This window comes from Crocuta crocuta, unplaced genomic scaffold (assembly GCF_008692635.1).
Source record: "Crocuta crocuta isolate KB4526 unplaced genomic scaffold, BGI_CrCroc_1.0 scaffold254, whole genome shotgun sequence".
Lineage (NCBI taxonomy): Eukaryota > Metazoa > Chordata > Mammalia > Carnivora > Hyaenidae > Crocuta > Crocuta crocuta.
Genome location: NW_027530004.1, coordinates 610,025 through 624,868, shown reverse-complemented (window position 1 = coordinate 624,868; position 14,844 = coordinate 610,025). Strand labels below are relative to the sequence as shown.

The following is a 14,844-nucleotide window of genomic DNA, read 5'->3' as shown; positions in this document are numbered from 1 at the left end:
AGTCAGAGACTGAAACAGGCTCCAGGCTCCGAGCTGGCAGTCAGCACAGAGCCGACGCGGGGCTAGAACCCACGAACCGCGAGATCATGACCCAAGCGAAAGTCGGACGCTCAACCGACTAAGCCACCCAGGCGCCCCAAGAGTAAAATTTTTAAAAATGAACTCAAAGAAACAGAATACAATGGTGGCTTCCAGGGCCTAAAGGGTGGGAAAACGGGAAAAGATTGGTAAAAGGGTACAAATTTTCATCATAAGATGAATAAAATCTGTGGATCTAATGTGTAATGTAACTATAGTTGATAATACTGTATTATATAACTGAAATTTATTAAGGAAGTAGGACTTAAGTGTTCTCATCAAAACAAAGATAAATATGTGAGGTGATGAATGTATTAACTGGATTATAGGTTGGAATCCTTTCACAATGTATACATATATCAAATCATCACATGGTATATTTTAAATATATTACGGTTGCTCTCTTTGGGGGAGGGGAAGGAATGCTGCTGTCAGTGTTCAGCCAGTGGCCAGAAAGCCCAGGTGGCTTTTTCAGGGGCATCCTACTGTGGGGCAGCTGCGTGGCAGGTGTGGCCTACCTGCCTACCCTGAGCCTACTCGTTCAGGAGGGTCCTCCTGGATCTGAGAATGGACTCTGGTCACAGCGAAGCCAGATGAGGTGCAGAGATAACACATCAGGGAAAGGATCCTATAATTTGAGAGGAAGGGCTTCAGGCTGGGGATGAAGATGCTATAGGTGCCAGACAGCATCCTTGCTGAGCATTAGCATGGCCTACAACTTGCAGGGAAAGACCTCCTACCTACCCTTCAACAGCTATAGGAGCTCGGGCCCCACAGTGGTCATGGCTGCAAGGCTATGGTCTGGGAAGGCCCCAACATGGTCCATGCAATGAGCTGAGGCCCTGGCACCACTGTGGAGACTTTATTGTCCACATCTGCAAGAGTGTCATCCACAGCAGAAACTCTGTGTAAGAGACCCTGGGAGATATCCAGCTGTGGTTCCAAAGCAATGAGCTGGCAGACTGGGCAGATGAGAACCACCACAGTAGCATTTTCCCATCCTGAGCACTAAAGGTGCCTTCAGCTGCCCCAGCATCCACCCAAGACCAACTGCCTCTATGAACAAGAACTTGAGCCCACATCCAAGTTCTGTCATAAATCACTTCCTTGTCCACCTCCTGCTCCACCCCAGGCCACAGGAGTCTGAGCCACCAATTTCATGTGCCTCTCAGTGTCCTAAGCCAGCAAGATATTGGACCAAATTCTTTCTGTACCAAAGTGTCAGACAACCTAAGGTCTCTTCCAAAAGTGGGGAGTGTAATGTCCCCTCACCAAAGGCTAGACATTATAAAGTTCACTACGCTATGCAAAACAAATGTTTTAATAAATCAGTTACAATTGGTCAATTATACCTCAGCAAAACAAAAACAAAAAACAAGATTTTAAAAACAGGAGGGGCACCTGGGTGGCTCAGTCAATTGAACATCTAACTCTTGATTTCAATTCAGGTCATGATCTCACTATTTGTGGGTTTGAGCCCCACATTGGGCTCCAGGCTAACAGAGGGGAGCCTGCTTGGAAGTTTCTCTCTCTCCCTTTCTCTCTGCCCCTTCCCTGCTCATGCATGTGCTCTCTCTCTCAAAATTAATTAATTAATTAAGTAAGTAAGTAGAACATTAAAAAGCAGGAAAAAAACTGCATGGGAAATTGGAAATTAAAAAGAAATAGAACCAATATGGTAAAGGATATTAAAATAGCTTATAGAATATAATGCCAAAATTATATACAAATAAATGTGGAACTCTCTAGTCGATGGAAAATTTTGTTGAAAAATAGAAATTAGCTACTTGAATAAAAGTATAAAATTTAAATAAATTAGAAAATATAGATGAAAACTGCAATAACTCTAAAGATACAAGTCCTGTACCAACACTATCATCAAAATGATGTTTTTAGTAAATTATTTTCTCAATTATAAGAATAAAATTCCAAGATTCCATGCTGTGTAATCCATGTCAAATCAAAGTAAATTCATTTTATGAAATCAATATTAAAAACTGAAAAAAAAATAGGGGCACCTGGGTGGCTCAGTCAGTTGATCGTCCGACTTTGGCTAAGGTCATGATCTCACGGTTCGTGAGTGCAAGCCCCACATCGGGCTCTGTGCGGACAGCTCAGAGCCTGGAGCCTGCTTCAGATTCTGTATCTCCCTCTCTCTGCTCCTCCCATGATATGCCTTGTCTCTCTGTGTCTCGAGATGATAAACACTAAAAAACAAAAACAAAAAAAAAAAAAACCTGAAAAAAAATAGAAGTCATTCAGAAATTTTTGAGCACTTACTATGTTCCAGGTACTATTATAAGCACCAAAGATCATCAAAACAGAGAAGAAAAATGCTGCTCTCATGAAGCTCATATTCTAGGAACTAAAAACTATAAAACTCCTAGAAAAAGATGTTGAGGGAAAGCTTCATGACATTGGATATAGCAATAATTTCTTGGATAGGACAACAAAGGTGCAGCAAGAAAAGGAAAAATAGACAAACTGAAATTCATAAAATATTAAAATTTTTGTGCATCAAAGGACACTTTCAACAAAGCATAATTCACAGAATAGAAGATATTTGCAATCACATATCCAATGAGGTATTAATATCCAGAATACATGAAGAATTCCTGCAAATCAACAATAAAAAAAAAAGAAACTACCCAGTTTCTGGGCAAAGGATAAGTATTTAAATAGATATTTCTTCAAAAAAAAAGATATATAAATGGCCAATAAATACATGAAGAGATGCTCAGTACCACTAATCATTAGGGAAATGCAAACCCAAATCACAATGAGATACCATTCCACATCATTAGGATGGAATGCTTGTGCTTTGCTAGAAGGAATGTAAAACAGTGCAGCTCCTGTAAAAAACACAAGCATTACAATTTGAGCCAGCAATTTCACTTCTGGGTACATATACAAAAGAACTGAAATCAGGAATGCAAATATATATTTATACACCAATGTTCATAGCAGCATTGTTCACAGTAGCCCAAAGACAGAAACAACCCAAGTGCCTAATGGATGAATGAATGGATAAACAAAATATAGTATATACATAAAATGGAATACTATTCAACGTTAGAAAGGAATGAAATCTGATACAGGCTACAACATAAGTGAATCTTGCACATTATGCTAAGTGAAATAAGCCCAGACATAAAAGGACAAATATTATATGATTCTATGTATATGAGGTACCTAAAAAAGACAAATTCACAAAGAAAGAAGAGTGGTTATCAGGGAATGAAAGGAGAAAAGAATGGGGAGTTATTTTTTAATAGAATAGTACAGGATAATGAAAAAGTTTTGAATATTGATAGTGGAGATGATTGCAAAACAATGTGTATTTACAGAATGCTACTGACTTCAGAAAGTCTTTGGAATCTGTGGAAGACTAGTTGACATTACTTACTAAAACTAAACATACACCTACCTCACTGTCCATCATATTCATTCCTAGATGTATATCCAATAGAAATGTTTACATATTTTCACCAAAAGGAAAGTACAAGATTGTTCGCAGCCCCACTATTTCTAATGGCTGAAACCAAAAAAATCCTAAGTATCTATCCACAAAACGAATATATTTTGGTATGATTACCAACAGAATTCCATACAGTAATGAGAATGAACAAGCTAAAGTATCTGGTAATAAGGATGAATATCATAAACAAAATCTTGAACAAAAGGTATCAGACAAAACAGAGTACATATTGTCTGATTCCATTTATGCAAAGTTCAAAAACAGGCCAAGGTAATCTATGTGTTAAAATAACTAGTAGTAATCTTTTCAAGGGAAGCAATGACTGTACAGGGAATGGGAGAGATTCTGAGATGTTGGTGCACTACAGGGTTTTGGGGGTTGGTTATAGTATGTTCACTTCATCAAAATTTATTGAGCTAAACTCTTATATACTCTATATATGTTAAATTTTAATCAAATATTACTTTAAAATAAAACTAAAATCAAGAGGAAGGTGGAAAAAAAGAATCGAGAATATTTACTACCAGCAAAGTAGTAGGTAGTTTGGGCCAAACCTCCTAATGAGGAAAACAAGAAAAAGTGAGCAAGTTTTTCATTAACAGAAGGCATCATTAAGGCTTCCAATTTCTGGTCCAAGAAATAAAAAGCATGGAAGTTGTCTCTCCCATATTCACAACAAGAATAAAGCTGAAAGGCTGAAAGTTGTTAAAAAGCAACAACTCTTCTTACCCATCAGAGAAGTGAAGTCACAGGGAAAACTGCTGCCCCAAAAGCTAGAGTGAGAGACAGATGATGTAATGGTTAATTCTTTACATCGACTTGACTGGGCAATCAGGTGTCCTGGCACTAGGTCAAACAGTAGTTCAGAGTGTTTCTGGATGAGATTAACATTTGAACTGGCATACTTAGTAACATAAACTGCCTTCCCTAATGAGATAGGATGCATCCAGTCAATTGAAGACCTGAATAGAATAATTATTAATAAAATATATCAACAGCCTAAAGAGGAAAAATAAACTCACAATTTTATCAATAGGTGCATAAAAACCATGTGAGCTCCCAATCATGACAAAAATTCTCAGAAACTAGGAAGAGAAAACTGCCTCAACTTAACAAAAACATCTATAGAAAACTTACAGCTAACACCAGAAGCTTCCCTGCTAAGATTAGGGACACGGCAAGTTATCCCTTCTTGCCACTCTTTTCAACATTGTACTAGAAAGCCTAGTTAATGCAATATGACAAGAAATGAAATAAAAGATATAAAGGGAAGAAAAATATAGAATTTTCTTTGTTCCCTGATGATATTATTTGTCTATTAGAAAATTCAAAAGAGTTCATAGCAGCACTCTCAACAATAGCCAAAACATGGAAAGAGCATAAGTGTCCATCAACAGACGAATGGATCAAGAAGATGTGGTTTATCTATACGATGGAATACTACATGGCAATGAGAAACAATGAAATCTGGCCATGTGTAGCAACATGGATGGACCTTGAGGGTGTTATGCTGAGCGAAATAAGTCAGGCAGAGAAGGACAAATATCATATGTTTGCACGTATAGGAGGATTAGGAGGAACTTAACTGAGGAACAAGGGGGAGAAGAAGGGTGGAAATGGTGGGGGAAAGGGAGAGAGGCAAACCATGAGAGACTCTTGAATGCTGACAAAAACTGAGGACTGATGGATGTGGGGGGGAGGGGGGATGGGCATGGAGGAGGACACTTGTGGGGATGAGCACTGAGTGTTATGTGGAAACTAATTTGACAATAAACTATTTGTAAAAAAAAATAATAAAAAAATAAATAAAATTACAAAAGATGAAAAAAAGAAAAAGAAAATTCAAAAGAATTGACCAAAAAAATCTCTTGGAACTACTAAGCAATCAATAGCAGGGCTTCAGAAAACAAGGTGAATATACAAAAGTCAATCATTTTCTTATTTAACAGCAATGAACAATTGACAACACTATCCAAGTTTAAAACTCACCATGAAGCTACAATAATCAAGACAATGCAGCACTGAGTAAAAAAGAAAAAAGACAAATAGATCAAGGAAATCGTATAGTGAGACTAGAAATAGGCCCACGCAAATATAGTCCACTTATCTTTGACAAAGGAACAAAAGCTATACAGTAATGAAAAAAAAAAATTTTTTTTTAAATGGTGCTGGAGCAACATGCACAAAAACAATGATATAGGCATAGATTTTATACCGTTCACAAAAATGAACTCAAAATGGATCAGAGACTTATAAAGGTAAAGTGTAAAACTACAAACCTTCTAAAAGATAACATAGAAAATCTAGATAATCTTGGGTTTGGCAATGACTTTTTAGATACAACACTAAAGGCACATTGCATGACATAATTAAGTTGAACTTCATTAAAATTAAAAAGATATGCCCTGCAAAAGACACTACCAAGAAAATGAGACGACAAGCCACAAACTGGGAGAAACCCTTATAAAAGGTGTATCTCATAAAGGACCATGATCCAAAATATACAAAAACTCTTAAAATTCAACAATAATAGTAATATAATTTAAAATAGGCAAAATCTCTGAACAGACAGCTCAAAAACCTATACAAATGACAAATGAGCATATGAAAAGATGCTCAACATGATATGTCATTAGGGTATTGCAAATTAAAACAAGAATGAGATACCACTACATACCTATTAGAATGTCCAAATCCTAGAATACGGACCACAGCAAATGCTGACAAGGCTGTGAGGCAATAGGAATGTCATTCATTGCTAGTAGGAATGCAAAATGATACAGCCGCTTTGGAAGATAGTTTGGCAGTTTCCTACAAAACTAAACACATTCTTACCATATAACCTTCAGTATGTACCCAAATGAGTTGAAAACATGGTCACACTAAACCCTGCACACAGATGTGTATATCACCTATAATTGCCCAAACTTAGAAGCAACCAAGATGTCCTTCAGTAGGTAAACAGATAAGTAAACATGGTGCATTCATACAATGGAAAACCATTCAGCACTGAAAAAAGTAAACTAGCCTGGGGCTTGGGTGGCTCAGTCGCTTGAGCATCCAACTTCAGTTCAGGTCACAAGCCCTGTGTCGGGTTCTGTACTGACAGCTCGGAGCCTGGAGCCTGCTTCAGATTCTGTGTCTTCCTCTCGCTAGCCCTCTCTTGCTCTCACTCTGTCTCACTCTCTCAAAAATAAAAATAAATATTTTTAAAAAACATTTTTAAGTAAACTGTCAAACTGTGAAAATACATGGAGGAAAGATTAAATGCATATTATTAAATGAAAGAAGCCAATCTGAAAAGGTCACATAGTGTATGATTCCAATTATGTGACATTCTGGAAAACANACAAAAAAAAAAAAAAAAAAAAAAAAAAATCAGTGGTGGCCAGGAGTGAGCAGAGAGGGAAGGAGCACAAAGGATTTTTAGGACATTGAATTGAAACTATTTCCTATGATACTATTAATGGTGGATATGTGTCATTATACACTTGTCCTAACCCAAGCAATATATTACACCAAGAATGAACTGTAATGTAAACTACGGACTTGAGGTGATAAATGGTATGTCAATACAGATCCATTGACTATAACTTATACACCACCCTGATAGGGGACGTTGATAGTGACAGAGGCTCTAGCAGGGGTGGGTGGGCTGGTGTTATATGGGAAATCTCTGTGCCTTCCTCTCAATTTTGTTATAAACCTAAAACTATGTACTCTAAAAATTAAAGCCTTTTTTTCATTGAAACACTAAAAAAAATAAATAAATAAATAACACTAAAAATAAAGGAAAAATCTTGAAAGCAGCCAGAGAGAAGTGATGCATTTCTTACAGAGGAACCCCACTGGGAATTACAGTCAATTATGAGACATGGAGTACAACCCTACTCTATGGAGACCAGCAGGAAGTAGCACAATATTTTTCAAGTACTGAAGGAAAAGAATTGCCGGCTTTAAGGAAAACCTATCTCCCTTTAGTCATATGACAATTCTAATGCCAGATATGTAGGTTTTTCCACTCCAGGCAATTCTCCAATTTCCAGCAGATACCAACTGAGTGTCCTATAATTTAACTCAATTCTGATACTAATTGCCCAGAGTTAGCACAGACCCCACAGGTTAAGGGCTCAGTCCCAGATGACATGGAGGAGTCCCTCACTCCTCCACTTCAGATACCAGTCCCAGGTTGTCATCTTTATTTCTGATCAACCAGCGACAAATCAGGGGTTCCCATGACCCCCTCTTCATATTTGATAATTAGTTAAAACTGATCATAAAATTCTGGGAAACACTTAGCTTTACCAGTTTATTATAAAGACTACAACTCAGGAACAGCTACATAAAAAGATGCATAGGACAGGTATAGGGAAGGTACACGGAGCTTCCATGCCTTCTCTGTGCACGCCACTCTCCCAGCACTGTAATGTGTTCACCAACCTAGAAGCTCACCAAATCCCTTCACTTAGGGTTTTATGGGGGCTTCATTATATAAGTATGATTGGTTAAATCATGGCCATTGGTAATTAACTTAATTTTCTCATTGGTAATTACCTTTCCTCTCCTCCGAGGTAAAAGTCTCTGTACTTTCTGCTCAATTTTGCTGTGAACCTAAAACTCCTCTAAAAAATAATGTCTATTTGGAAAAAAAAAGGAAATTCTTCAAGACCTCAAAGCAACTGCAGAAAAGAAGTTTCAGTTAAATGAACAGGTGACTTTACAAAGGGATAATGAAAGCCAGAAGGCAGCAGCATTATCTTCAAAATGCTAAAACATCTGCCTACCTAAAATTTTATACCAGTGAAAATACTCCTCACAAACGAAAAGAAAATAAAGAGATTTTCAAATAAACAAAAGCTAAGAACTTTGTCACCAGCAAATTTAAACAACAGAAAATTCAAAAATGTGTTCTTCATGCAGAAAGTTTCCAGAACAGCAGTAATAATAGTCTTGTTATTTAGAATTAAAATACATAACAATATCATACATTAAGAAATAACTAGGGATAAAGCATTCTAATGTCTTCACATTACAAAGCGGGTAAAAGCATAAGAGAGAATTAGTTGATAAATCAAGCATGAATGTTATAAATTCCTGAGCATCCAGGAAGAGTATTTACCTCTCAGGCTAACAGAAGAAAGGAAATAGACTCTCCAGCATTCCAAAAGAAGGCAATGTTTTTTAGAAATAGCAAAGACAATAATTCCTTAATGCAGGCAACAAGAGGCTGAGAAAGCAACATAGCCTAGCAGACACTAAAACAGAATATAGAACTAAAAACCCACTATCATATTTGAAAAAAGGGGGGAACAAGCACAACTAAAACATAAAGATAAAATGATTACATGTTGTGACAGTACGGGAATGAATAGAGAATACAAAATATAACCAAGGACAGTCAGGTACTAAAACCCGTCACTGCATTCTCAGACACTGGCCAAGTTTTTGTGATAGTGAAGGTGAAGTTTTTGTGAATCCATAGTAAAAATGCTTAAAGATTGAAAGCCTGTTTAAGATTTCAAGAATGGAAATTAGCTTGCTTGAAAAAGAAAAACCAGCCCTACAATTTTCAGACTGGGAGGCAGGCACAGATTAAAGCCCCCTGAAAAGTTAATGGGAAACAGTGTTGCTCCCAAGATGGTGGAGTAGTTGTAAAATGTCATATCTTTGAATGATTATTGCTTTCTCACCAAAGACACCCTCAGAGCTTCTCTGCTGTAACCGTCTACTTCTATGGAGGCCTAATTGCTAAACTTCCCTCACCACAGCACCTATGTGGCTCAGTTGGTTAAGCACCCAATTTCGGTTCATATCATGATCTTATGGTTCATAGGATGGAGACCCATATTGGGCTCTGTGCTGACAGCTCAGAGCCTGGAGCCTGTTTCAGATTCTGTGCCTCCTTCTCTCTCTGCCCCTCCCCTGCTCATACTCTATCTCGCTGTCTCTCTCTCTCTCAAAAATAAATAAACATGAAAAAAAATTAAACTACTCTCACCTCATGCCAACACCTAACCCTGGTAACCTTGCTTCTTCTAATCTTGCATCAGAAACAACAATAAATCCAGACGTTGTTCTCACTTTTGTTAGACTCCCTTCAGAATCCTTCACCTTGTGAAGTGTCTTCTCTCTTCCCCTTTCTTGAGACTGGCATTCCACCATTCCTCTGGAACTCATTCTTTCCCTGAAAGTTAGCATATCTAATTTTGTCAGACCCTAGGTTTGTTTCTGCAAGACTGGCTGATTCATTTTTAATAACTTTTTTTAAAAAGACAATGCAGGGATGCCTAGGTGGTTCAGTCAGTTGAACATCAGACTTGATTTCAGCTGAAGTCATGATCTCACAATCCTGGGATGGTCATGGAGCCTGCTTAATTTCTCTCTTTCTGTCTGTCTCTTTCTCAAAAAAAAATTTTAAGACAATTCAGTCTTTATATGCTAAATGTATCCAATGTAGAAGCCTGCTTGATTCTGAGATAATGTTCTCTTCCTCTTTGAGAGATTTAGAATGTCTTATAGCTTATGAAAGAAGAGTGACACTTTTTACTTTTGTAAGCAACAGTTCAATGCTATACAAAGGAACAAAACAACGAGGAAGAAAGAGGAAAAATAATGTGGTGTGTAAAAGGCATTATGACAGTTTAGAGGGTAAATACTTTAAAACATCCCTCCTATCATTCACCAAATAAAATTCCAGTTAAATATTTTTTCTTCTAAACCTGTATTTTAAAAACCAAATCACTGAAAAAGAAAACAAAACTAAAACTGATATCAAAACAGTAATGGATAAGCACTTTCCCAGCTTAGAAGCCTAGAAAGAAATTGCTAATATTTGTTAATTTCAGCTTCTAGGATCAGGACAATTATATTACTTGCCAGGCCTGATTCTCAATGAAACCCACCTACAAACAGAACATTTTCTGGAACAGTATTCTGTCCTTGGACTCATCACTGGGGCTATGAGTCCTATGGCAGGCGAGGATATCCAAGGAGAGAGGCCTGCTGTACCTGAACTTGTTCAGTCATTAGGGACCCCTGACCCACAGCCACCTGTCCTAACCACTGCCTCTGAAAGGTAGACTCTTGAGTGCAGGCCACAAGGACCCTGCTTAGAAGGAGCTCTTTCAAAGATCAACCAGAGCAGGCTCTACCAATAGGATATTCTGGAGATATCAAGTGGAGACTCAGACATCCTAAGAACAATGAAGAAAGTACTAAAAGGGTCAACGCTTAGATTGGTCTAATAAAGTCTCAGAGCTAGAAATTCAAACTATAAATTCTGGAAATAATTACTTAGGGGGCCAGCACTCACGTGGTAAGGGTGTTGAAGCCACAGGCCTTCAGCTGCAGCAAGCGGTCCCTCCAGTACTCCCTGGGCACCCGGAAATAGTGAATAGTACCTGAGATGATCAGGAAAGGAGAGCCATCTAGTGTGAAGCTTGAGCCTCCAACTTTCAGACCCACATTGTGATTCTTTACATGAAAGGGAGTCAGGTAAACTTGATTTATCCTGCAAGGATAAAGGAAGTGCATGAAGTCCTAAAGATGTTAATTAACCATGCGGCATACAGTTTGGGCAAATCAGAAGGTGTTTTCTTCAGGGGCCCTAAGCACACGTCCAGTGCAAAAACACACTTCCCAACCTTTCCCTCTCAAACATACCTGGGTGGGAGATCTCCTCCAAATTGAGCCATTACCAATAACCCTGAAGACAGGGACAGAATGCCCACAGGTCCCAACGAGAAGGCCAACATGCTAAACAGAAAAGACAGAAGTCAGACACCCTGGAGACAGAGAAGGAGATGGGAGTTGAGTGAGGTCTGGGTGTGGAGGATCGTGAGGAGGACAGATATGGCCTCCCTGGAAGGCAGAATTCTGCATAGCTGTCTCTTGGCTTCTGCACCACTCGGACTCACCACAGACAGCACCTCAAGGCCATGTCTACTGACTGGAGGAAGGGCAGCTGCAACCGAGAGCCTCCTGATAATAACTGGGTTTTCTGACATCAGTTACATTTTAGAGAAGATCAAGCCTCAGTCGAGTAAGTTTCACAGAATAGAGGATAATCTGCGGGAAATTTGCCAGAGAACTTCTATTGCTAAGGTATCAACCCTAATAAAGTGCTGCTTAGCAGAGAACATGGCTGGAATGTCGGACTTACTTTGTATCGGGGTCCCAATTTCTATCCCTAACCCTATTTTCTACTTCTCTGCCACTGCAGAACACCATCGTTATTAGCTCCCAGAACAGAGTCATCTTTGTGGGGGCCGTGGTTGTCTTTATGCTGTTCACCCTGAGTCTCTATGAGTCCGAGGTAGGCAGAGCCAGGGCACCCTAGCAAAGCCGGGGTGGAGATGGGGGTGCACAGCTTCTAGGACGGGGAAGCACTCTGCATGGGGCGTGGCTGTGTCCTCACTACCCAGAGCAAAGCCTGAATCACATCAAGTGCTCAATAAGTGTTTTCTGAACAAATGCAAGAGTTGCCAGAATCAGTAAAACATCTTCGTTGCCTCCATAAACTTCATAAGCTTTACCATGGGACTTCGTGAGGATTCCGTTAGACAAGAGTCGGGAAGGCAGAACTCGACTGTTTTCTGTCGGGAAATCGGATGGAAAATAGAACGGGGCCCGGTGATGAGAAGACAGACGGGGAAAGAAACGAGCGCACAACCCTCTGGACGCCATTCTCGGCTCCTCAGTGGGCGTGAAGAGAGCTGGGAGACCGAATAAGATCAGGGACCGCTCAGAGATTTCCGGTGGGGGGGTGGGGGAGGGGACGGGAGACACAAAAGGGACGAAGGAGAGCCTCGAGGGAATCTGAATGAAGGTCCTAGAGCAAACTTGGGGACAGTGAGGAAACTCGAGGGGCCGGGGCTGCAGGCTGGGCCCAGGGCTGGGAAGGAGGCCACAGCGCGGGAGGTGCGGAGAGGGTCGGGGCTCCCGCGGTCGCCCTGGCCAGAGCCTGCCTTACCCGGCTCCGAGCTGCGCCAGCGCCGGCTTCGCAGAGACGGCCGGGCAGCCGCCGCCACGTGGCGGGACACAGCGGGAACTAGCCGGACCCGCGCTCCGCCCCCGGGGCAGCCTGGGCCGTGAACTACCTCCCACCCCCCGGTGCCCTCCGGCCACCGTAGACCAGCCTCCTCCCACCCCGGGGACCACCCCTTCCCGGCAGGCCTCCCCACCTCAGACCTGCTCCCCGCCCCGCCCATGGCGGATCTTCCCCCACAACCCCCTCTCAGCGGCAGAGCTGCCTTCAAGCCCGCAGGTGCGCCACTCCTCATGTAGCCCCTGGCCCACCCCCAGTAGCTTATCTTCCCTCGCTTCCGTTGGGGACGCCTGGGCTGCAGGGCTGGCGGGCAGGCCCCTCCACGTCGTGGCGCGCCGAGCGCCTCTGGGTCCGAAGCCCAGGAACAGCGGAGCGGAGCTCGGACTCTGCTGTGAGTTGAGCGGGGCGTCTCCGCCCCTCCGGTCCTCGGGGTCCTGGAGGCTGGCTCTGGCCTTCGGGGACTCCAGCAGTTTTGTGTGCTTGTTAAAGTTTCTCCCCCACCCCCACCCCCAGAGAGAGCGTGAGCACGGGAGAGGCAGAGAGAATCCCAAGCTGGTTCCGCAGTGTCAGCAGGGAGCCCCATGGGTGGAGCGAACTCACAAAACGATAGGATCATGACCTGAGCCTAAACAAAGAGTCTCAGTTTAACCAACTGAGCCACCCAAGCATCCCCTGGGACTCCGTCAGTCGTGACAGCTAAGAGTTTAACAGTTTCTGGGCGCTCCTCAGATGTTCAGGAGCTTTGCAACTGATTCCCCCCCTTTCATATCGCTTTCCTAATTGCATAATTGCACTTGTGTTTTTCTGCTGTCTTTCCTCCTTGCTTTTTTTTTTTTTAATGTTCTTATTCATTTCTAGGAGAGAGAGAGAGACAGCGTGAGCAGGGGAGGGTCAGAGAGAGAGGGAGTCACAGACTGAAACAGGCTTCAGGCTCCGAGCAGGCAGTCAGCACAGAGCCCGACGCGGGGCTCGAACCCATGAACCGCGAGATCATGACCCAAGCGAAAGTCGGACGCTTAACCGACTAAGCCACCCAGGCGCCCCTCCTCCTTGCTTTTAAAACCCCTTTCTACTCTCGGTACTGCCACCCAAATACATCAGAAGAAAAACGTCCTTTTAAAATCCTCTCCACTAATGTGCACCTGACCTTTTCTTTGGTTTTCTTAATTTACAACTAGCCTGTTGCTTCTGACTTGTTTCCCAACAACGTCTTTCCCTACTTGTTACTATCCATAATTTGCAGAGACTATTCTTTACTTCACTGCTAAATTCCGTTTTGCCTACTTAATTTATTTCAGCAAGAGATTCAGCCTTCTCTTTCCCTTCCCAGACGTTATCCTTGATGACCTCTCCATCCAAGACAATGATCCTTTTAACGCCAAGCATCATACCCCTACTGTTTCATCTATAAAATTACATATCTTCACTTGCAATAAAATATATTTCCTCTCCAAGATGTAAGGTTCTAAAATTCTGCCTTCTGGCCAGTCATTTTTTTCACCATATCTCCCAAACTTGCTTGCCCTTCATCAGTCTTTGAAATTACAGTGTTTTGTTTTGTTTGTTTTTTAGTCACTCAGATCCCTCCTCAAGGAAGAATTTCCATCTTCTTGATAGGGGAGGCAGTTAGCCAAATATGAGTAGAGAAGGGGTTTTTCCAACTGTTATAAAAGCTGGACTCCAACCCCTATCTCCAGAGCACAAATAGCTGGGAAATTCCTGAGAGAAAAGCACACACACATTCCCTGTACCTGCAGTCTTCAAAGGACCCTTGGTTTCATTATAATGCGATTACACTGCGGTTTTATGTGCCCCCACCCCGCAGTGGGTTTTCACGAGGTCTGATGGGAAACATCCAAACTGTTCAGACTAAATATGGAAGCCAGGGGTGGAGGGAAGGGTGGAACCAAAGGAACCAGGAAGAAACTGTAGCTAAAAAGGTGGAAATACCCAACACAACGGGTTTCTCTCTCTGTCTCCCTCTGTCCCTCTCTCCTTCCCCTCCCCCTCTCAGAGCCTGCTCCACCTTCCTTTACTTTCCAGTGCACCTTTACTTTGGATGAGAATAAACGTTTGCTTACTGAAAGTTTGGCTCTGAATTCTTTGTGGGCAGAATTCAGGAACCCAGGACAGGGAGTTGCCTGGGTGGCTCAGTCCAAGCGACTGACTTCAGCCCACGATCTCACCGTTTGTGAGTTAGAGCCCTACCTGGGGCTCCGTGCTGACAGCTCAGAGCTCTGAG

General features: G+C 41.6%; 1 protein-coding gene across 1 annotated transcript in view; it reads right to left on the bottom strand.

Annotated features, from left to right (window-relative positions):
* The window catches only part of LOC144231256 (beta-galactosidase-1-like protein 2), a 47,777-nt gene extending 36,467 nt beyond the window's left edge, over positions 1 to 11,310 (bottom strand). The window contains exons 1-2 of the mRNA XM_077763688.1: positions 11,219 to 11,310; positions 10,869 to 11,066 (exon numbers count right to left, since the gene is read on the bottom strand). Of these exons, the coding sequence (XP_077619814.1) occupies positions 10,869 to 11,066; positions 11,219 to 11,310 (290 nt within the window). The remainder of the gene's footprint in view (positions 1 to 10,868; positions 11,067 to 11,218) is intronic.
* Between the last annotated feature and the right edge of the window lie 3,534 nt (positions 11,311 to 14,844).